The 22,413-nt window shown below is 45.7% G+C and overlaps 1 protein-coding gene across 1 annotated transcript in view; it reads right to left on the reverse strand.

Annotated features, from left to right (window-relative positions):
* LOC141257562 (serine palmitoyltransferase 3-like) overlaps window positions 1-22,413 on the reverse strand; it is a 112,750-nt gene that overhangs the window by 41,336 nt on the left and 49,001 nt on the right. Inside the window, exon 6 of the mRNA XM_073672215.1 lies at window positions 13,155-13,248. Coding sequence (XP_073528316.1) covers window positions 13,155-13,248 — 94 coding nt within the window. The remainder of the gene's footprint in view (window positions 1-13,154; window positions 13,249-22,413) is intronic.

Raw genomic sequence — 22,413 nt, forward strand, 5'->3', positions numbered from 1 at the left:
TTAATCTGTCCCTGCTTATGTAACTTGAATGTCCAGCTTCCAGACCAAAGTCTCTAATATTGAAGACCCCCCTCAACAGTACCTATACACAACTTACAATCAAGTTTGAAGGTGTCTTAAGAAATACATATTTTTAAGTTGAAGCTGGCCCAGAGATCATCTGATTAGCACAGGTTTGGCTTCAGAAACTGGGTACGTTTTTATTATCTAAATCAGGGGGGAGGAACCTCAGGCCCTGAGGCCGTTTACGGCCCTCTATGACCTTTTATCCGGCCCCTGGGCAGATTCCCGGGGACCGCAGTGCTGAGGCCGGTAGCTGTATTTTGGTAGCCACCAGCCCAATAATTTCTTCTTGCTCTATGAGTACGAGCACACGTTGTTCACTACTGAATGCTGAGGCACGTGCAATGAAAGATTACGTCCTGACACCAGCTTTAGCGTCAGGATGTACTTTGTGGCCCCCGAAATATGGTATAAATATCCAAATGACCCTTGGCAGAAAAGAGATTCCCCACCCCTGATCTAAATGGAGGCAGATGGAATTGCACATAACAAATGAATGGATAATATATCTAGGAATGCTGGGTTGCCACAGTAAAAACTATTCTTTATGGACAGACTAATGCACCAGCCAATAGACAGAGGTCCAGGTGGTAGAGGGCAATAAAGCACTTTATTTAAGTATATGAAAAAGGGTAGTCTTTATGAGACAACAAGTTATAAAGGGGTTTATTAATGCAATGTCATGTAAAAGGAGTATAGTCTAATTAGGTTTTTCAAAAGTAGAAATAGTATGTGAACAAGGTATCTTATAAACGGACAGACCGGAAAATTAGGGGGAAAATTTGTAGAAAAAGAGTTGGTAACATACAAACAGGATTTTCAAAAGTTATAAAGAATATAGGGTCAACCTCTACTCTACAGTATGCTGTCAAGGTAACAATTTATAGAAATAGGAAATGTATAGTTTTCATAATGTATACAGTATTTTTTATTAAGAGTTCAAAATCACGATGGGCTAAAGCAAATATTTGCTAATATCCTCCTATACACGAGTTTTAGATGACTGTATTTAATTGGGACTTAGTTTATGAATGGTGAAAAAAAAAAAGTTTTTCGAAACACCATCCTGATTTTTAAAGTTGTAAAAAAAAAATGGAATAAAAACTAAAAATAAAAAATAAAAGGGTAGAAGGAGCATCTCTCACCACATCTCATACGTAAAGGGCACATCAAAGCGGTTTGAGTGTACAGGAGAAACAGGCAAATGTCAAGTGTCAAACAAAGTTTAAGGCTGGAAGTCATGCAGAAGTGTATGCAGAACATCAAGTTACAGATTTAATAGATAAGTTGGAAATGTGAGTATATGAATAAGTATAAACTATTCTTAAATTTCTAAAATAAAGTTTCACAAAACACCCACAATTAGTATTTTGGTATTCTAAGGCTTGTGTTACACGCACGCCACTAGGTTCAGATAGGGCGAGACGGGTTTCATGAATTCGTTGGAAACCTGGGGGAACCATTACTCAGGGCGACCATAGGCTGCAGCTTCTCTCAGGCACACGATAGATGCAATTGCTGACCAGACACATCTGACAAAAGTCTTCCAACAGTTTAACAGTGGAATTTAATCTGAAGCACGGCCAGTGCAATTCAGGGATATTACAGCAACAATCTTCATTACAGTACAGTCTAATAAAGCAGGCACAGTAACATCAGTCTCTTCAGTAGCATAATTCAGCACAGATTAGATCTCTTAGCAGCACACTTCTATGCATACACAACCACAGGCTTTACCTTCATAAGGACACAATAGTGCACAGCATTCTTTATCCTGCATGGAGATGGAGGGGGGGAGGGTTTGATGAGGGAGATGATCCCTATGACACAATTCCTTCCAGTTCTTATCTTTCTGCCCGATAATACTCCGCACTGTTAGCTCAGGGAGTTTAACTGACCTTTGTTTAGCTTCCCTCCTGACTTGAATTTTGTTCCTTTGCCTTCTGTGAGATACATATAACACACCACCTTTCTCTTCGGCTCCAGCCAGACAGTAAACAACTTCCCAAGAATCCCCCATCAGCTCTACTAAACACTCCCTGTCTCCTGTAATTGTGTTAACCCCTCTAGTTGCTGGATGCTTCTGGAGCACAACACTTCCTGTCTCCTGTGCTTGTGTTACTTCTAATAGTTGCTGGATGCTTATGAAGCAACAGCACTACTTCTGCATGTCACACTTGTTTCATACATTTGACATTCACTGTCCGAGTATAGACTACTACTTTCGAACAGGCCGAGCGTTTCCTGCCCCAAACTCAACAACATCATACTCTACATGCCTACAAAGCTCTTGAGTTCAGGTCAGTAGACCCTTGGCTGGTCCAAAATTTGTGGTTTCTATGTGACCTGTGGATGTGGGACCTATAAATGTGTCTTAACACCAAGGATACAATGAATTGTATCAGATGTGTTTTGATCTCAATATGAACTAACATACAGCAAAGTTCACTAGAGAGGAAAATTGGAAAGCAATGTCCTTCTGTTGTTTACCAAGGTTTGACAAGCCAACAAGAGGCACTTCAAAAAAGACCCACAGACAACGATCTCATTTGGAAGTAACTTCGGAAGATATCACTTAACATTACAGTTTATTTGACAGATATTATAAAGGATGTTATTGAAAAAAAAACTAACAAAAGCAAAAAAAGTTTAGATATGTACATGCTCCCTGTAGATGGAGCCTTGGCCCTCAAAATAATTTTTGTCTCGTACTGTGTGTCCTCTGAGTGAACTAACTACGAACCTCATTGTACTGTATCATCATGCTATTTATAGACATCTAATGTCAATCTGGCTACCTCAAATCTATTCTTCACACATCTTGATTGCCCCCAAATTCCCTTTTCCTAGCACTATCCATAGCAATAATAGTTTAAAGCAAGTCCACTAATGAGCCCAGTCATCTGCATGGAGGAAAAGGAGGCCTTCTATCAGGGGCGTACATAGAAATCATGGGGCCCCATAGCAGAAGTTCTAATTGGGCCTCACCCCTCCCAAAAAAAATATTATATTATATATATATATATATATATATATATATATATATATATATATATATATATATATATATATATATATATATATTCGGCGGGGTTACAGAAGAGCATATCTCACAACTCTGCAGCCCTTCCAAAGTAATTTTCCTCCTATTGAAGCCCCTAGATTGAGCTTTCATTGCCTCCATAAAGTATGAAGCCAACAATATTGTCACCCCGAACAGTGTGATAACCCCACAATGAATTCTTCCACAGTACACTCCACACACATGGTATGATGACCCTACTGTACCTCCCTCAACCCTCCCCGGGAAAGTATAGTGACCCTAACACAGTATGATGCCCCAACTATGATCCCCACACAGCCCTTCATACAGTATTAATGGGCCTCCATACATTATAATGCCCTCCACACTGCTCCACTCAGTATGATGGCCACAACGCAACCATCCACATTGTATAATGACCCCCACTAGCCCTCCAAACAGCATATTGTCCCCTATACAGCCCTCTACACAGTATAATGCACCCCACAAAACCTTCACACTGTATAATTTCTTACATACGCTATTATGGGCCCCCACATGGTCCTCCATCCCAGCATCATGGGCCCCCACATGGTCCTCCATCCCAGCATCATGGGCCCCCACATGGTCCTCCATCCCAGCATCATGGGCCCCCACATGGTCCTCCATCCCAGCACCATGGGCCCCCACATGGTCCTCCTTTCCAGTATTATGGAGTATTATGGACCCCCACTGCTGGGACATTGAACATGAAGGGAGCAGGAAGCACGCCGGGTGACCACGCCACAGGGCCGGGGTGGTGAGTAACCCGGCGTCCCTGCATGGAGGTAGGAGGGGACACCATACAGGGGCACCGGCTATTGCACTACAATATGGCCCCATAGAGTCCGCCATACAGTACCCCGGGCCCCCCATACAGTGCGCCATACAGTGCCTCCATACAGTACCCCGGGCCCCCATACAGTACCCCGGGCCCCCATACAGTGCCCCGGGCCCCCCATACAGTGCCCCCCATACAGTACCCCGGGACCCCCATACAGTGCCCCATACAGTGCCCCCATCCAGTACCCCGGGACCCCCATACAGTGCCCCCATCCAGTACCCCGGGACCCCCATACAGTGCCCCCATCCAGTACCCCGGGCCCCCCATACGGCCGCCACACAGTGCCCCCATCCAGTACCCCGGGCCCCCCACACAGTGCCACTATCCAGTACCCCGGGCCCCCCATACAGTCCTCCATCCAGTACCCCGGGCCCCCCATACAGTCCTCCATTCAGTACCCCGGGCCCCCCATACAGTGCCCCCCATACAGTACCCCGGGACCCCCATACAGTGCCCCATACAGTGCCCCCATCCAGTACCCCGGGCCCCCCATACAGTGCCCCCATCCAGTACCCCGGGCCCCCCATACAGCCACCACACAGTGCCCCCATCCAGTACCCCGGGCCCCCCACACAGTGCCACTATCCAGTACCCCGGGCCCCCCATACAGTCCTCCATCCAGTACCCTGGGCCCCCCATACAGTCCTCCATCCAGTACCCCGGGCCCCCCATACAGTCCTCCATCCAGTAACCCAGGCTCCCCATACAGTCCTCCATCCAGTACCCCCGGCCCCATATAGTCCTCCATACAGTACTCTGGGCCCCATATAGTCCTCTATACTGTAGTATGGGCCTCACATTTGACAGCTCCCTTCTCCCATCATTGTTTCCCACTGTATTGGCATCGCTAATACAGTGGAAAGTGTGATGGGGTGCACCGGGCCCCCAGCCTCACTGGCCCACAGCTGGCACCGGGCCCCACAGCGGCACCGTGGTCTACTGCCATTGGCGGTACACCACTGCCACCTCTCTAGTTTGCTAAGTCCTGATTAGACGACTATTAGACGATTATCTCCTCTCAGGTAAGGAGGGAGTGCTGCCCGAAACCCGAACACCTGCATCCAACACTACACTGCTCCAGGCCGGCAGCAAGGTCAAGATGCAAGGTGTTTTCCTGCTGAGCCCTGTCCCTGCCTGGAGTGGGGGGAACCCAAAGGTAGGGGGAACCAGTAGTGGGTGTGGGTGGAGGAAGTAGGGTAGGGGAGCACCATAGAAAGAGGTATATAAAAGGGAAGCCATCTTAGGGTGGCAGAACAGATGAGTCAGTTGGAGAACAGTCAGGGAGCAGAGTCTCTTTGGGAGCTCTGCTCCACAAGTAGGGCCCAGTCCTAGAGGCCCAGGTGGGGAGCAGAGGAGTAGGCTCCGTTCTAAGAAGGGATCCTAGGGGGTACGGCGAGTGCAGGATGGCACCCGTACGCCCCGCATCTGTCGGAAGACAGAGGGATCGTAGGCCGCAAGAAAGGGGACCGGCCCCTGGTCCAGCAGTGCTACTCTACGTCTCGGCTGGGAAAACCGGAGGCTTCTGGCTTATATAGTCAGTTGCCGAAGCCTCATTCTAATCCCCGTGAGGGTCAAGCATGTCCAGGAACTCCGACGAGACAGGAGGGGCTTCAGAGCACCCGAGCGGGATTGAGAGTGGGAAGCGCAGGGTAGGAGGGAGAAAGACCCAGCGAGAAGACGGTCTAGTTAGGAACACGAGAAAGTGGGGTTCTGCCAGGTACTCCTGATCTACCTGAGGAAGTGCTGAACCCCTGCCTGGTGAACGCAGAGCGACGTGGGAGGTCGACAACTGTACAGTGCACCAGTGGAACTGTCATAAGAACTGTGAGTAAAGACTCGGATGACTGCACAGCACTGCCTCCGTCCCTTCTTTCAACTGCGCCATCTTTCCCTCCCTGCACTACAACGCCCAGCGCACCTTACAAATCCCATGCTGCCCTGGAGCTAGCTCTACCTGTGGAGAGCCACTCCATCCCTGCTGCCGTAACACCAGCTCCAGAGGACTGCTCCGCAGCGGCGGCACCCCTTAGCTGCATTCCAAAGGTGGCGTCACGAACACTTTAAATCCCTTATAAACATCCCCCCCTTTAATGACCGCCCTGGGTCACAGACCGGGCCAGCCACCGTGATATCCCCCGGCAACCAGAAGCCCGGCTGCCGAGTACCCCACAGCCCTGGGGGCACGTCAGCTCTGGCGTCACGAACAGGAGACGTGACCAGCCCGTTATCGGCGGGTGAAGTGTGCCTAAAGAACTGTGTTATGTTACTGAATGTGGCGCCCGCCCCAGAAGAACGGGCGCCATTATGTGCGTGATCAAAGACAACAATATGGAACCTCCCATCGTGGGCCGGGTCCCAGAATGGCGCCAAAAGCATACCCTGCCCTTTGCAACTGTGACTGTCCGCATAGATGTGTCCGTCAAGGCAGGGAGGCCGTCAGGAGTGACCGACAGCAGATTGCCATGGGACCGTCCCTGAAAGAGGAGAGGAGGAGGAGAGAAGGAATGGAGACAGGGTGTGGTCTTAACCAGTCTAGACAGACCGCACCCGGCAGCCAGCATGGACGGACGCCAGGAACAAGCCTCTGCTTCTGGCTTGCTACAGTGGCAAGCGACTCCCCTCACCCAGGAAGGAGAAGTTGGAAAATTGTCCCCGGAGGACGCGGAGTTCCTCCAAAGTGAAGTCTTGGAGCTAAGCCGACAAGTGGAACAGGCTAAGCAGGCAGCGGTCACCAGATGGAGGAGCGAGCTGTTGGAAAAGATGGCAGCACGGCGGAAAGCAGCACCGGAAGCCAGCAGCGGCAACCCAGCCCCGGCGGAGCCCGCTGAATCCCAGGAGGCCGTGAGCAGCGCAGGAGCAGGTAGGAAAGAATCCCCTGTCCTGGGCGCTGCAAGCGCCGACCTGCTCCTGGGCTTCCTTAATCAGCACTCCCCGTATGCCGCCATGCCCTCCCTGGAACAGCTGCTCAGCCCAGAACCTCCACCCCCGGGCGCTGAATTCGAGGGCCTTCTACCTGGTGCCCTCCAGGAACCTCCACTCCCGGGCGCCGAAGCCAGGGGCCTTCTACTCGACGCCCTCCCGGAGCCTCCACCCCGGTCACCCGAGTGGGTGTACGGCGCGCCGGCCTTCGACTGGTCCGTCCGGATCGAGGACCAGCAGCCGTGCCCGCTACTCCCGACACCAGCGCCCCCGATTGCCTACTCCTGTGGAGAAGAGTTTTGCTGGGACAACCGGGGTTGGGGGGGGGGGTGACGACCTGATGGGGTTCCCGCGGGAGACCATGGCCGAAGCCCTGCAGAGGAGGGAATTCTGCAGGCGGGAGCTCCAGCAGTTGGAGAAGGAGCGGCGCACCCGGTGGGCGCGGTGTGAGCGTCTGGAGGCCCAGAACAAGGCCAAAAAGGCTCATACCCGTCAAGTGGAGTCAGCCCACCCCAGCCCCAGCGAGGAGGGACTCGTGGTAAAGTTCGGCCTGAAGGCTGGATGGGGCTTTATCAGAGATCCCAACTTTTCAAGAGACATCTTCGTGAACCGGCGGGATGTTGAGCCCGAGCAGGAACAGGGCAATCCCGACCGGAATCTATACCCTGGTGATAGAGTCACCTATACCCGTCACCACGGAGAACACGGGTGGTACGCCCTGCAAGTGTACCGCGTCATCGAGGACACCCCCCCGCAGGACATACCGTATGACCCAGCTGGGTCAGGTAAAAACCAGCAGTACCAGAGGCAGGGACCCCACTACTAGGCCAGTAGTTGGGACTGACTGTAAATAGTCACCCGTAAGGGTGAAGTATTTGAGAGTTGAGATAATGTTTTTCCTTTTTCTACCAGTGTGTGCAAAATTACCCGTCAGGGTATATATAAACTCCAGGCTGGGGACTGTGAACAGCCAGAAACTTATATTGTAAATAGTTCTGCAATTCTTAAAGTACACCCTATTGGTTTTATATTAGTAACCATGACCACAGAACAAAAAACCGTTTGGCGTGGCAGAAGCCGTGGTCCAACTCCAGGATCACCTATGCCCTGCAGCCACGCCCAGGGCCTACGTTGAGGGTTTGCGGAGGGGTCCCTCATGCTGCTACTGTTTTACCCTGTTACAGAATGTTATTAAAAGTGTTTTATAGTGTAATGATGACCTGTAACGTTTAAAGAGAAGTGCCTCCCATAAAGGGAAGAAATGTTTTTGTTACAATCTTATATGCAAATGCATTCTAAAAACTGCATGTCTAATATACTGTGTTTTGCTCAGTTCCAGCCCGCGGACAAGCTGTGTTTTACCAGGGGGGAGTGTGGCGCCACAGAGGTACTGCATCTCACCCAGAGGTGTGATATCTCCTTCTCTCAGGTAAGGAGGGAGTGCTGCCCGAAACCCCAACACCTGCATCCAACACCACACTGCTCCAGTCCGGCAGGAAGGGCAAGATGCAAGGTGTTTTCCTGCTGAGTCCTGTCCCTGGCTGGAGTGGGGGGAACCCAAAGGTAGGGGGAACCAGTAGTGGGTGTGGGTGGAGGAAGTAGGGTAGGGGAGCACGATAGAAGGAGGTATATAAAGGGAAGCCATCTTAGGGTGGCAGAACAGATGAGTCAGTTGGAGAACAGTCAGGGAGCAGAGTCTCTTTGGGAGCTCTGCTCCACAAGTAGGGCCCAGTCCTAGAGGCCCAGGTGGGGAACAGAGGAGTAGGCTCCGTTCTAAGAATGGATCCTAGGGGGTACGGCGAGTGCAGGACGGCACCTGTATGCCCCGCATCTGTCGGAAGACAGAGGGATCGTAGGCCGCAAGAAAGAGGACCGGCCCCTGGTCCAGCCGTGCTACTCTACGTCTCGGCTGGGAAAAAACGGAGGCTTCTGGCTTATATAGTCAGTTGCCGAAGCTTCATTCTAATCCCCGTGAGGGTCAAGAAGGTCTGTGAACGCCGACAGACAGGAGGGGCTTCAGAGCACCCGAGCGGGATTGAGAGTGGGAAGCGCAGGGCAGGAGGGAGAAAGACCCAGCGAGAAGACAGTCTAGTTAGGAACACGAGAAAGTGGGGTTCTGCCAGGTACTCCTGATCTACCTGAGGAAGTGCTGAACCCCTGCCTGGTGAACGCAGCACGATGTGGGAGGCCGACAACTGTACAGTGCACCAGTGGAACTGTCATAAGAACTGTGAGTAAAGACTCGGATGACTGCACCGCACTGCCTCCGTCCCTTCTTTCATCTGCGCCATTTTTCCCTCCCTGCACTACAATGCCCAGCGCACCTTACAAACCCCACTCTGCCCTGGAGCTAGCTCTACCTGTGGAGAGCCACACCATCCCTGCTGCCGTAACACCAGCTCCAGAGGACTGCTCCGCAGTGGCGGCACTCCTTAGCCGCATTCCACAGGTGGCGTCACGAACACTTTAAATCCCTTATAAACATCCCCCCCGTTTACTGATCGCCCTGGGTCACGGACCGGGTCAGCCACCGTGATATCCCCCGGCAACCAGAAGCCCGGCTGCCGAGTACCCCACGGCCCTGGGGGCAAGTCAATTACCACTATATTAAAAAGCTATATTTGAAAACAATAACAATGATAACGTTTTTAAAACCATTGAAAGTAGACATGCACACCTCTAATGCAAATGCAGACTTAGTAATTTCAAAGTAACCTCATAATAGAAATGGATGGTAACCCAGTAGTAACCAAGAGCCCATTTACCACAGTTTACTGAAGACTTTTTTTCTTCATTAAAATAACAGTCCAAAAATTATTCCTCTTAGTCATTTCTGATCAGGCAGATGTTTTGCACAGATCTCACCCTCAAACTGATGGGGTCACTGTCAGAGGTAATGTCATCCTGCTGTGATTGAGACAAGTGATGTGCCATATATTCAATTATGCTCTCTGCACACTCCCAAATAATGTGCTTGCCAGAGGCAAATTGTAGCTTCCATTTACCTGTTACTCTCTGGATGGTTGTGCTTCTGATGCTTGCGCTCACATTCTTAGCCGTGGTATGCATTTTTTCCTTTACACTACCCTGTAAAATGCTATTGCTGCCTTTTATCATAGATTTTGCACAACACCAAAAAGTCAGCATCTACAACAGTGCACTTTATTAGTGGGGTGTGCATGGTGTGGGGAATTAGGGTATCTGTCCCTGTGGGCATGGTGCACTACACATATCTGTGTGACCTATACAAGCCTCATCTGTGTGCATTTATAATACTAAGCAACCCACTCCACTCATGGATAATAGGTGGGTGGGTGTCAGTTCAACAACATTTTGCACCGTTGCTGCCTCAGTTTTATCACTGGGGCAGCATCCAACAGTATGTTAGTATTGTGACCAGGTATCGATAAGAACAATTCATACACATCAGCGGTGCATTGATTTTCTGTTAGAATAATAGTTCACTTATTAGGATAAATATATTGTAGTCAAAAATTCAAATCTGAAACATGGACAAGATGGACCACCATCTGAGTGTAAAACGCTCTTCTTAGCTACATCAGCAGAGCGTTTTACACTCAGATGGTGCTCTCCCAAGAAAGTGCAATCTGATCTTGAAACGGCCGTGGACTGATTGCATTTATCAGTTCCCTGTTCCCACTGATTTGTCTCCTTGTCCAATAAATTTTTAGATGAAATTTGCAACAACTGGTGAGTGACAGGTACTTTCTTTTCTGGAGGAACTTGTGAATAGACTTTGGTGCACGGAGCTCAAGCTGTGTGCAGGAAAGATCTGGTCTTGGATTTGTTTGTGGGACAATATAAAGTGAATAATGCCGACTGCCATTTTCCTTCTTTTGAACTAAAGATACAATATATTGTTTCAATTATATATCTAAATAAAAAAGCAGATTTCCTGAAAAAGAGTAAATCAGTAAATGTGCTACATTTGTATAAAGTGAATGGTTAACTATAGTAAAGGTTAATGGAACTTCATGACTATAGGGTCATTGGGAAGGAATGTTATATATAGTTTAGCTTTTATAGTTGGACTTAGGAACTTCCTTTTTATTGAACTGTAGTTCTGTAAGGCTACGATCACAAGGGTGTTCGGGTCAGTAACAGCCATTATTACATTGTTGCAGTTACAGGTTATCGTGAGGAAGCCAGAAGGTAAAATAATTCTGTAAGTGGAGCTTTAAAGTAAGGAAAACTGTCTTTAATCCGATTTAACACACTGGGGATATTATTATATTCTTACATTTAGACAGCTTAAAGCTTAACAATTGTGTATTGTGGCACTTACTCGTAGATACATATTACAGGTTCTCCTCCTGCCCTTGTTAGTACACCCTTCCTCATAGACTGCACAGCACTTAACTTGGCTGCAGATAGAAGAAAGTCATGTCCCACAACTTGGGAATCATACAGTATTATATAGTCATTGCATTGCTGCTGTTATACTACTATGTTTGCCTTTTAGAAGTTTGCCCCGTCTCTCTCCCTGTAGCCAGGCTCTGATGTAAGTAACCCCTCCCTTCTTCCCCAGCCATCTTGGTTCATCTTTGTATATTCCTTCTGCAGAATTATCTTTTCACCTGCTGCTGTTACTATTGTGCATAATACAAGAATTCAGCCTGGGAATAAACTTCTTCTGGAATCTTCTTACGTGCCTCTGCAGTCGAGTTGAAGCTATCTGACGAAGTTCTTGGTGTGAGTAGTGGTTCAATACAGACATACATAGAAACGCTGTCTCAAGTGCCCCACACTTACAGCCTAGTTACAGAGTCCAAATAAAGAGCTTGTGACCAGAACTGTCCATGGCCTCCTCCAATAAAAAAGTTGCACAATGGAAAGATGGATTTTAATTGGAGGAGGCTGATGCACCGGTTTGGTCACATGCTCCTACATTAGTAGGTCTGTGAGAGCAGGATTAATGTACAGTCTGTGGGAAGGCTGCACTGACAAGCCACAAAAAAGTACCATAAAATAATGTCCCTCACACATCTGATAAAGTAGACAAGTCCTTAAAAATCAGACAAGACAATGTGCCGATTTTAACATTGTAAGCTATAGCAGATTTCACTTTACATGTTAGATACGGTTTTCTTACACCATCTCTTGCATAATTTTACATGAGTATTTCATGTTATGGAAAAAAAATTAAACACTTTTTACACATGCTTTTAGAAAATGGCATACTGAGACACATTAAAGCACCACTTCTGCCTTTTTTTATTGCAGCGCTGCAGTGGTGCAACTTCTGACTGACCGGAAGTTAGAGGTAACAGTCACAAGCTCTCAAAGCAAGTCTATGAGAGCCAGAACCAGACTCTCATAGACTTGCAATGAAAAAGTGACCTGTGGCTCACTCCAGCAAACACTGGAGTGATCTGTCAGGTAAACTGCTAGAGACCGACAGGAGCAGCGCGGATAACAGCAAAGGACCGTGGATGGTTAGTATAAGACCAAGTGCAGGGGCCTTACATTAGTAGCACCACTCCAGCACTGCAATAATCTGGTGCAAGTCACGTACCGCAGTTTTTTTGGTGCAAATTCAGCCAGAATTCTGGCATCTTTATCTTAGTAAAGAAGTTTGGTCCCTAAAGGCATCAATAGGGTTGTCAGAGGTGAAAGCATGTACTTCTGTTTGACCAGTGAAGCAGAACAAAATAATGAATACTCCTATTGAACTGCTGATCCCTTGGAGTAATGAAAACTCCAATTGATTGCATCTTCACTAATCAAATAACCTTGAAAAACAAAGGTACTAAATATGGGCATGAAATGAGCAAAAAAATATATATATATCTGCCAGAGCATCGTCTGACATCCATGTTGGTACTCTGTGGCATCTCAACCAGGGTCCTGCGAACATCTTTGGCACTCCAATGGCGTCATTTTGGATCTCTCGGGCATTTACAAGACCCATCAATGCCATGACATACCTTGCAACCTCCAAAAGGAGCCTAGGATGCCATTTGAGGACGTTCACTGGATCCTGGTCCGGTTGTCACTGAGTACCGACATGGACGTCAGAACATTGTCATGTGAATCTTTTTGCTCAATGGTTAGCCATATGCTCCATTTGCTGTTTTGTTCAATAGTTATCTAGGAATGACGGCTATTTAAGGAGGATGGCTCTACAACTGTCTGCATTTTGTTATAGATTATACTTGGTCACAAACAATACAATGTTGCAATAGCTATTTTTTTATGATCTGATAATGCTCGATAATAGGCAAAAGACAAAAAGAAGGCACTTACTGTTGTGCTTGAAAATTCGAATGGTTGCCCTTGATATTCTAGCACCAAGGACTAGAGACGTATGGTTCAACTCATCACTTAAAATAAGACAGCCCTATAAAAAAATAAAGATGAAAAATAAAGTAGACCAATAATACCAAATAAATAAGACAAAATAATAACTGTACAAAGTAAAAAGGTAAATGGCACTGGGGATAAGAATGATAAGAGCAATGATCCTCACCCCTTAGTGAACCTTATTTCGCATTAAGTTGGATAAGTGGCAATGGCCACTTTACAATGTTCCACTACCAGGACCATGCTTATATCTGGTAGCTATCTGAGCAGATAACAGAGGACCAGTGGTGGTGCTAGTTGTTGGTCCCTAATAATATGATATTGATGACCTATCTGAGGGATTAGTGTTACGACTGTGTTGTCGAGTATCCCGGGACCAAGGGTTACTTCCCTGTCCCTAAAGCTAGGTGCGCCCTAGCTATCACTGTTACACGGATTACTTCTAAAAAGGTGAAGACGCCGGGGCCACGTCCCTTGCTGAGCTCCTGAATCCGCGCCCCCAGTCTGTCCCCTCCACCCACTCAGGGAAGAGGGGAGTAGTTGTGTATGACAATACACCAAACAGACTAACAAGGTAATAAGAACAGGGATAAAGGAAAATACCAATCATACAAATATGCACACACAAACAACAGAGGAAACCACCGGCGAGTGGAGGATGGGGGAAAAAACAAAAGTAGGAGGAGAGGATTTGCACCCAACCAAAACCACGCAAGTCTTCGATAAATCCAAACGCCTTTTCAAAGAACAACTCTCCATCACTCTCCTCTTCCTTATTTTTTCTAAAACCACTATAAAGCACAACAATAAAGAAGGTAAAAATTGCAAAAAATATCATGTTAACAACATATAAATAAACCCTTATAAGATTTAAAACATTGAAATCAAAAGTCTGAGATTTTTATGACCCAAGAACAGTGTCTTGTTTGTCTATGGACTTGCAATTCAGCTGCATACATTTGAAGAGACAAGCTATATTCATTACAGACCCCTCTATACACCATCTTTATTTCTGTGAGATTAGCAGTCAATCTAAAGATTATAGGGGCCTCATTATGATATAGTAAATTGGCCGTTAATCGGGAGCAAGTGTGAACACTAGTTTCTCAATAATCGTGCAGTGTAAACAGGTAGACAATTACCCAATAAAAAGATGAAATGCTAGTTTGTAGGGAGCAATGTTCTTTAAGCTTGCTTAACAAAAATCGCTCCCGGAAGCACATTATACTGTGTAAACAGGACATTTGTTGCAGAGAATAATGATTGACAGCCTATGTGCACAGACTAATCATATTGATCGTTCTGTGTGCGTCGTAAGCACGATCGACTGTCTAAACAAGCTTATAAACAACAGTCGATTTGCTTCAATGTAGCCGATTGGTGGTTGTTTATGGCTGCAGGTTGACTAGAAGAAATTAACTGTAACTCTTCCCATATAGATTACGTTGAAGAGATAAGGATCAAGCAGCTTGAATTCTAAGTCCGATCTTTTTGTTCTCTTGGCAGTGGCTTTCCCATGTCTTCCCACAAACACTTGGCTGAATATTTTTAAGGCACCATAAACTGATTTTTGAAATCCGCAGTAATTTCTTTTGCGATAGATACGCGTTTTATATATTTTCCGCAGAGATTTAAATGAGATGAGAAACAAATATGTGTTTTTCGAAGTGGAAGTGTACTAAAAGTGCGTGTAATTCACACATGACTTTATCAATAAAGTTTTATCAAAGCTAAGTAACAAGAGTATCCAAAACAAAAAAAAGTTTTATTTCAGGCCTGGGCCACACTGCGACTTTTTAAGCAATCTGTCAGTAGGATCAATCCTCCTAAACAGTCTATATGGAAATATAGGTCATAGGAAGCTGAATAAAATGACACATTGATAGCTGCGATCCAATGTCTTATTCCAGAGAAATCCACTTTTTTCTTATACGCATGTAAGTGACCTTTTCCAGGCTCTGGGGAGAACGCTGAAAACCTACAAACCAACCATATAATATATGGTCCGTGATCCCCCCAGCACCTCAGGGCACGCTGCCTTAGATCTTATTCACATGGCACAAGATAATGGAAATCTCATAGGGCTGTTGCTCTAGACTTGACAATGACGATATTTTCATAGTATAACCCTTGAATATATAGCCTATTATTGCCTTTTTTCTTGTTACATGCTATACCCATTATTGTCAGTGGCTTACCTTATAAGGCTATTACCTTGAATGCTACATGTTATACTTACCTTTTGCTATTGATGCCCTTTTTGTGAAGGTACTATCCGATACGATCTATGCTAGGCTTTTTACCATTATATTACCTGGCTGGCAGCTTATACTCACATCTGTTATATAACCTATGCTGGCTTAGGGATGTTAGTCTCCTTGCAGGATTTTTTCCATCTTATCCTGCCTCTATAGCAGAGGTCCCCAACCGCCGGTCCGCGGACCAGGACCGGGCCGTTGGAGTTTTTCAGCCGGTCCGCGGGGAGAGGGGGCCCCTCCAGCCTCCAGCAGGGCCGCCATCAGGGCATGACTGCCCTGACTCCAGTATGGGGCCCGGCCGGTAGGAGCCCCCTCGGAGCCCCCCTCTTGTGCGTCTCTCTCCTCATGGGGCCCCCGGCCCCATGCTAAGCGCCGGGTCCGGGACATCTTAGCGCTGCGCTGCTGCGGCAGCACCTTCATGATTCCCCTGACTTCCGGTCATGTGACGGCGCCGTCACATGGCCGGAAGTCAGGAGAACCTGGTGTCAGCGATTTGGACGAGCGCCAGGATTCTGCAGGGATCGCATGGGGGTAAGTATAACAAGTTTTATTTTTTTTTAAATACAATTAACTAGGAGTGGGGGGAATGGGAGATGCACATGGGGGGAGGGGAGAGATGAGAGATGCACATGGGGGGAGGAGAGAGATGAGAGATGCACATGGGGGAGGGGAGAGATGAGAGATGCACATGGGGGGGAGGGGAGAGATGAGAGATCCAGATGGGGGGGAGGGGAGAGATGAGAGATGCACGGGGGGGATGAGAGATGCACGGGGGAGATGAGAGATGCACGGGGGAGATGAGAGATGCACGGGGGAGATGAGAGATGCACGGGGGGGATGAGAGATGCACGGGGGGTGGGTGAGAGATGCACGGGGGGTGGGTGAGAGATGCACGGGGGGGTTGAGAGATGCACGGGGGGGTTGAGAGATGCACGGGGGGTGGATGAGAGATGCACGGGGGGTGGATGAGAGATGCACGGGGGGTGGATGAGAGATGCACGGGGGGTGGATGAGAGATGCACGGACGGGGATGAGAGATGCACGGAGGGGGATGAGAGATGCACGGGGGTGAGCTGCACATGGGGGGGTGAGAGATGCACATGGGGGGGTTATGTTTACATAACTTTGTTGCCTTATGAAGGGCGGGGGGGGCCCCCAAAATTTCTTGCACAGGGGCCCACTACAGTCTGTGTCCGCCCCTGGGATGAAGTAAATGCAGCTGAACAGCAGCTGTCAGGACAGCTGCCCTGTCCTGCTGCAGGGCGTGATGGGGCCTCAGTGATGCGGCTCCTGGCACAGCACATTATGTGGGGCTCCTGGCGGGGACCTGGTCTACACTATATGATAAGTATGCACTAAACTCCAAATCCCTCCATTACCCCGCCCCCATATGACCAAAGCCCCGCCCACCCCACCCTCTCCTTGCTGGGCCATGGAAAAATGATCTTGCTTCAAGCCGGTCCCTGGTGCAAAAAAGGTTGGGGACCACTGCTCTATAGCTGTCCTCTCCCTTCCCCACCCTCCCCTTCCTTATTTATTGCCTTTGTGTAACTTTAAACATTATTTAATAAAATTTATACTTTATGATACAAAATCCCTTCTATGTCATTTTGGGTCTACCAACAGGCAGATTGAGATACAATCAACAAATATTTGTGTCCTCACATTGGCACTAAGCATTGTTACTATTATTTCAGATTGTGTCCCACACACTGTCTATGACTCTAGTTTGATTCTTATCACCTTTTGGTAATATATGAGCTTTCCATTCTTGTAGGGGCTGTCACCCTGTATAGATTGCTATTCCCAGGATTTTTTTCTGGATCTTTCTAGGGTACACCTTCCTTTACCTTTTGGTTGTATTATTGTGCATATTAACATATTATATCAATAAGATCTTGCTTTTTATACCTTATGAATATAGTACTTCTGTCTTTGTGGACACATTTTTGCTCAATATTTGGAGTTTATTCTTGACTTTTTGATTATAGGAAAGGGGGACCATGTACTGTATGTCTTATGGTAACATACTCTCAACCAGATTATTATATGTATGCCCTGTGAACTATAATGATCAGCATCTTTATTTTTTATATAGCACCAGCATATTCCACAGCGCTTTACAGACATTATCATCACTGTTCCCATTGGGGCTCACAATCTAGATTCCCTATCAGTATGTCTTTGGAGTGTGGGAGGAAACCGGAGAACCCGGAGGAAACCCAAACTAAGACGGGGAGAACATACAAAATTGCAGATGTTGTCCTTGGTGGGATTTGAACTCAGGACCGCAGCGCTGCAAGGCTACAGTGCTAATCACTGAGCCATCGTGCTGCCCACTATACTACACATTTTAGATTAGGTGGCAAATTAATTAAATTAAAAGTTTACTTTTGAAGCCACCAGGAACCAATTACACAATTGAATCACATAACACTACAGAAACTCATCAGGTAGCGCATTGACCATATTTTTTGTACCAGGTTTACTAGTCCTCTAGTGATAACCTCCTGCTAAAATTGTGATTTTACACAAAAAAAAAAAAAAATGCCTCAACCCAGTAGAGGACACATCACTAAATTCAGGGTCTCAGCCCCTACATCATGCTGCTCTCACATGGTGGTAGTGAAAACCTGGTGACAGATTTCTTCAAATAGTTGAAATCAATCAGTAGCACTACAAAAAGTCACAGTGTAGCCTAGGCCTATATCATGACACACAAAAAAGACAAAAAAAAAACCAAAACCAGCAGAAAAAAAAATGCGATAAAAACGCACTGAAAAGGTCAATGAAAAAAATCGAGCAGACTAATTTTTGCCAATTGGTGTAGAAATGCTGCAAAAAATCTACATCAAAAAATTGCACCAAATACTCATCGTGGGAACGTAGCTTTACAAAAACAATCAATCAATGGTTGTAGGGTAAATATGCAAATTTCTAACAAAGTGGGTTTTTTTTTCAGAAAGCTTGTTTGCACTTGTGTTATTGATAGAGACTGTCAGTAATTGTCACTAATGTCACTCAGTCCTTTGTGATGTTGTTACATTTTTTTAGAATATCTCACGGACTTTGTAAGAAAAGTTCTATGAAACATGTCAGTCCGCACACATAGTATTCATACAACACGCTTCTCCTATGTCACTTGTTGACTCAAGATCAAACTCCAACATCAGCAACAGCAAAATTAAATAACTAAAAGGAAAAAAAGAAATCCACAACTGAGAGTAATACAATCAGAGGAAGCCTCACAGTTGGATCCACAATAGGAATGTGCTGCAGGAAATAAAGTACACCCAAACACTAAGGCATTCCTAAAATATCTGGGTGTAGTTCTTAAAATTTTGGAACCAGGAGCATTTTATTCTCTTGAGAATAATAGTTTTAGTTACGTATTATTACAACTGAACAGTGGATAACATATCAGAGCACAGCAAAGAAACTACAAAGAAGTGAAGACATAACACAGCATCATATACTGTATATCCAATAAGAAACGTAAAGCTTCTATGAAAGATCATCCAGATATACATCTGATATTATAGTAAGGTGTTTTCCATTCATTTACTGTATATTCTATGTAAAGTAGCTCTGGACTTTCAGAGAATCACTCATGTAGAAGAAATTTTTAATTGCAATTTAATCTCAACTCCTTTCAATAATCAAACTCCCTTCTAAAATACTATCTTATTGCAAGATATTATTTATTTACATGGTCTACAGAACTGATCTCGCAGGTGATTTTTGGTAGTTTCACCAGGGACATACTACTAATTTAGCCAATTCAAAGCAATATAGCTTTTGAGCACTGTGAGCATAAAGGGGGTGTCCCACAAACAAAAGTGCTGTTTAATTGATAGATAATGAAAAATTAAGCATTTTTCACACTTGGCTCTCCAAGGAGAATGGAGCCGATCAGAATCATTGGGGCACAGAATTATTAACAGCGCTTCTGCTGTTTCGTTTTAATAATCATTGGGGGTCTTGCTATATGACACTGACGTGTCAAAAGATTCATGAAAGGTTAGGAATATTTTAGGCTAACTTGAATTTTAGCCTAAAAGGGCTGTCACACCAATAAAAGTGCTGATTAATCGATGGATAATGGAAAATATAGCACTCTCACAATTAGATGGAATCATCACCTGTTGCAATACTAAGAAAATCCTGAAAACATGCTGGCTGGCACTTAAGGACTGGAGTTGTGCACCCCTGACTTAAATGAAAGGAAAAGACAGAGAGGATTAATGTCACAAGTACGGAATAACCCCAGCCAGCGCCATCAGTAGAGAATATTCACTTATGTTCCCTCCCTCCTCCGGTGCGTTGAATACGAGCAGCGAGTGTCTACCAGTAGCTGAAGCTCTTCTACATGGTTGGGCACAAGCCTTACACAGGACACAGAAGGGGCAGTGGTATCACTTTCTCACTGCAAAGCAACATTATTTTAAAAAGCACCCAAAAAATGCTAAATTTTCCATTATCTAGGCATTAAAAGGGATTGTCTGGTCCAAATTGATAAGTCTGCAGTCACATATGAATCCCCCCAGCACATGCAATGTGCGCTGCAAGGGTTCACCGATTTCAGACCCAGGACTGGAGGTTATATATGCATTATACATACTACCAGCCAGTGGGCGTCGACTCTCCTACATACACTTGTATGGGAGTGAGGCCACGCCCTCTAGTTGGCCATGCCTACTGGACGGCCACGTCACTAGATCATCACTTAAAGTGTATGGAACGAGGCCACGCCCACTGGCCGGGAGTATGTTTAACGCATACATACCCTCCAGTCCCGGGACTGAAACCGGCGAATCCCCGCAGCGTACAGTGCATGCGCTTGGGGGTGGGGGGGATTTATAAGTCTGCAGTCACACAGAGTGACTGCAGACTTATCGATTCGGACCAGACAACCCCTTTAATCCCTTATCGACTGGAGCATTTTCCGTTTTTGCGTTTTCATTTTTTGCTCCCCTTCTTCCCAGAGCCATAGCCTATTTATTTTTTGGTTAATATGGCCATGTGAGGGCTTATTTTTTGCGGGACAAGTTGTACTTTTAAACGCCATTACTGGTTTTACCATATCGTGTACTGGAAAACGGGAAAAAAATTCCAAGTGCGATGAATTGCAATTCCACGTTTTTTTTTTTTTTTGTTTGTTTTTTTTGTTTTTTAAAAACATTCACTGAGTGCTAAAACCGACCTGCCATTATTATTTTCAAGGTCATTACAAGTTCGTAGACACCAAACATGTATAGGTTCTTTTTAATTTAAGTGGTGAAAAAGAAATCCAAAAGTTTGCTAAAAAAAAAAAAGCAACAAAAAACAAATGGCGCCATTTTCCGAGACCCGTAGAGTCTCCATTTTTTGGGATCCGGGGCCGGGTGGGGGCTTATTTTTTGCGCGTCGAGCTGATGTTTTTATTGATACCATTTTGGGGTAGATCCTAGGTTTTGATCGCCCGTTATTGAATTTTATTGCAATGTTACGACAACCAAAAAAACGTAATTCTGGCGTTTAGATTTTTTTTCTCGTTACGCCGTTTACCAATTGGATTAACTTTTTTTTATATTAATAGATCAGGCGATTCTGAATGCGGCAATACCAAATATGTGTATGTGGTTTATTTTTTATTATTTTATTTTGAATGGGGCGAAAGGGGGGTGATTTAAACTTTTATATATTTTTTAATATTTTTAAAACTTTTTTTTTTTTTTTACTTTCTGCTAGCTTCAATAGTCTCAATAGGAGACTAGAAGCAGCAGCAGTCTGATCGCCTGTATGCAGCAGAAATGCTCATGTGCTGTGAGCGCCGACCACTAGGTGGCGCTCATAGCAATCGAGACTTGACAACCACAGGGGTATGCTGCACACCCCGGGTTGTCATGCCAACCCATCGGTTACCCGCGATCATGTGACGGGGTCACCGATGGGCGGGGCTAATGCCGCACTTCCAGTGCGGCGATGTTAAATGCTGCTGTCAGAGATTGACAGCAGCATTTAATTGGTTAACAGCTGCTGGTGGATCGCGATTACACCGGCGGCTGTTGCGGACACATGTCAGCTGTAACAGTCAGCTGATATGCGCCCGGTTCAGTGCGGGCTCAGCGCCAGAGCCCCCGCTGAACCGGGGGGGGGGGTTATGACATGGTGCGTACTATTACGTACCACGTCGTAAAGGGGTTAAGGTTTACTATACAATGAATAAGAAACATTTTCCGAAACACATTAGCGCCCCCTGACTAGAGATAGGAATGCCCCCTTTATTCTTTGGGAGCAGAAGAAGGTATAACTAGAACAATAAGTTTTCAGCCAGTGTGATAAATTTTCCGAGAACGGAAAGAGATTTTTGCTGTTCCTTTGGGTCACTATTAAAGATGATCACTTTGTTAAACTGCAGTCTGATTCATTATTAAGCCTCCATAGAAAACAACAACAATAATGATCTCACGGGAAATCATCAAATGCTTTCATAGCTAATTAGTGGAGTTGTTTATATTTTTACTGTTGAGCGTGAAAGCCATTTATTTATAGACATTACTGGGTAACTCCGGACCTCATTGTGAGATTGCAGCCAGTTACTCAGCATACAAAAATATTAAAACAAAAAAAAACTATTATGTGGATCCCTCAATTTTAATAAAGTCATGTGTTGTAGTCCTACAGCAACTACAACTTTCGCTGTGGATACCAGCGGATCATACAGTACAGACCAAAAGTTTGGACACACCTTCTCATTTAAAGATTTTTTTTCTGTATTTTCATGACTATGAAAATTGTACATTCACACTGAATGCATCAAAACTATGAATTAACACATGTGGAATTATATGCTTAACAAAAAAGTGTGAAACAACTGAAAATATGTCTTATATTCTAGGTTCTTCAAAGTAGCCACCTTTTGCTTTGATGACTGCTTTGCACACTCTTGGCATTCTCTTGAT

This window comes from Phyllobates terribilis, unplaced genomic scaffold (genome assembly GCF_046119375.1).
Source record: "Phyllobates terribilis strain yellow unplaced genomic scaffold, ASM4611937v1 Scaffold_3__8_contigs__length_932513732, whole genome shotgun sequence".
In the NCBI taxonomy this organism is placed as follows: Eukaryota; Metazoa; Chordata; class Amphibia; order Anura; family Dendrobatidae; genus Phyllobates; species Phyllobates terribilis.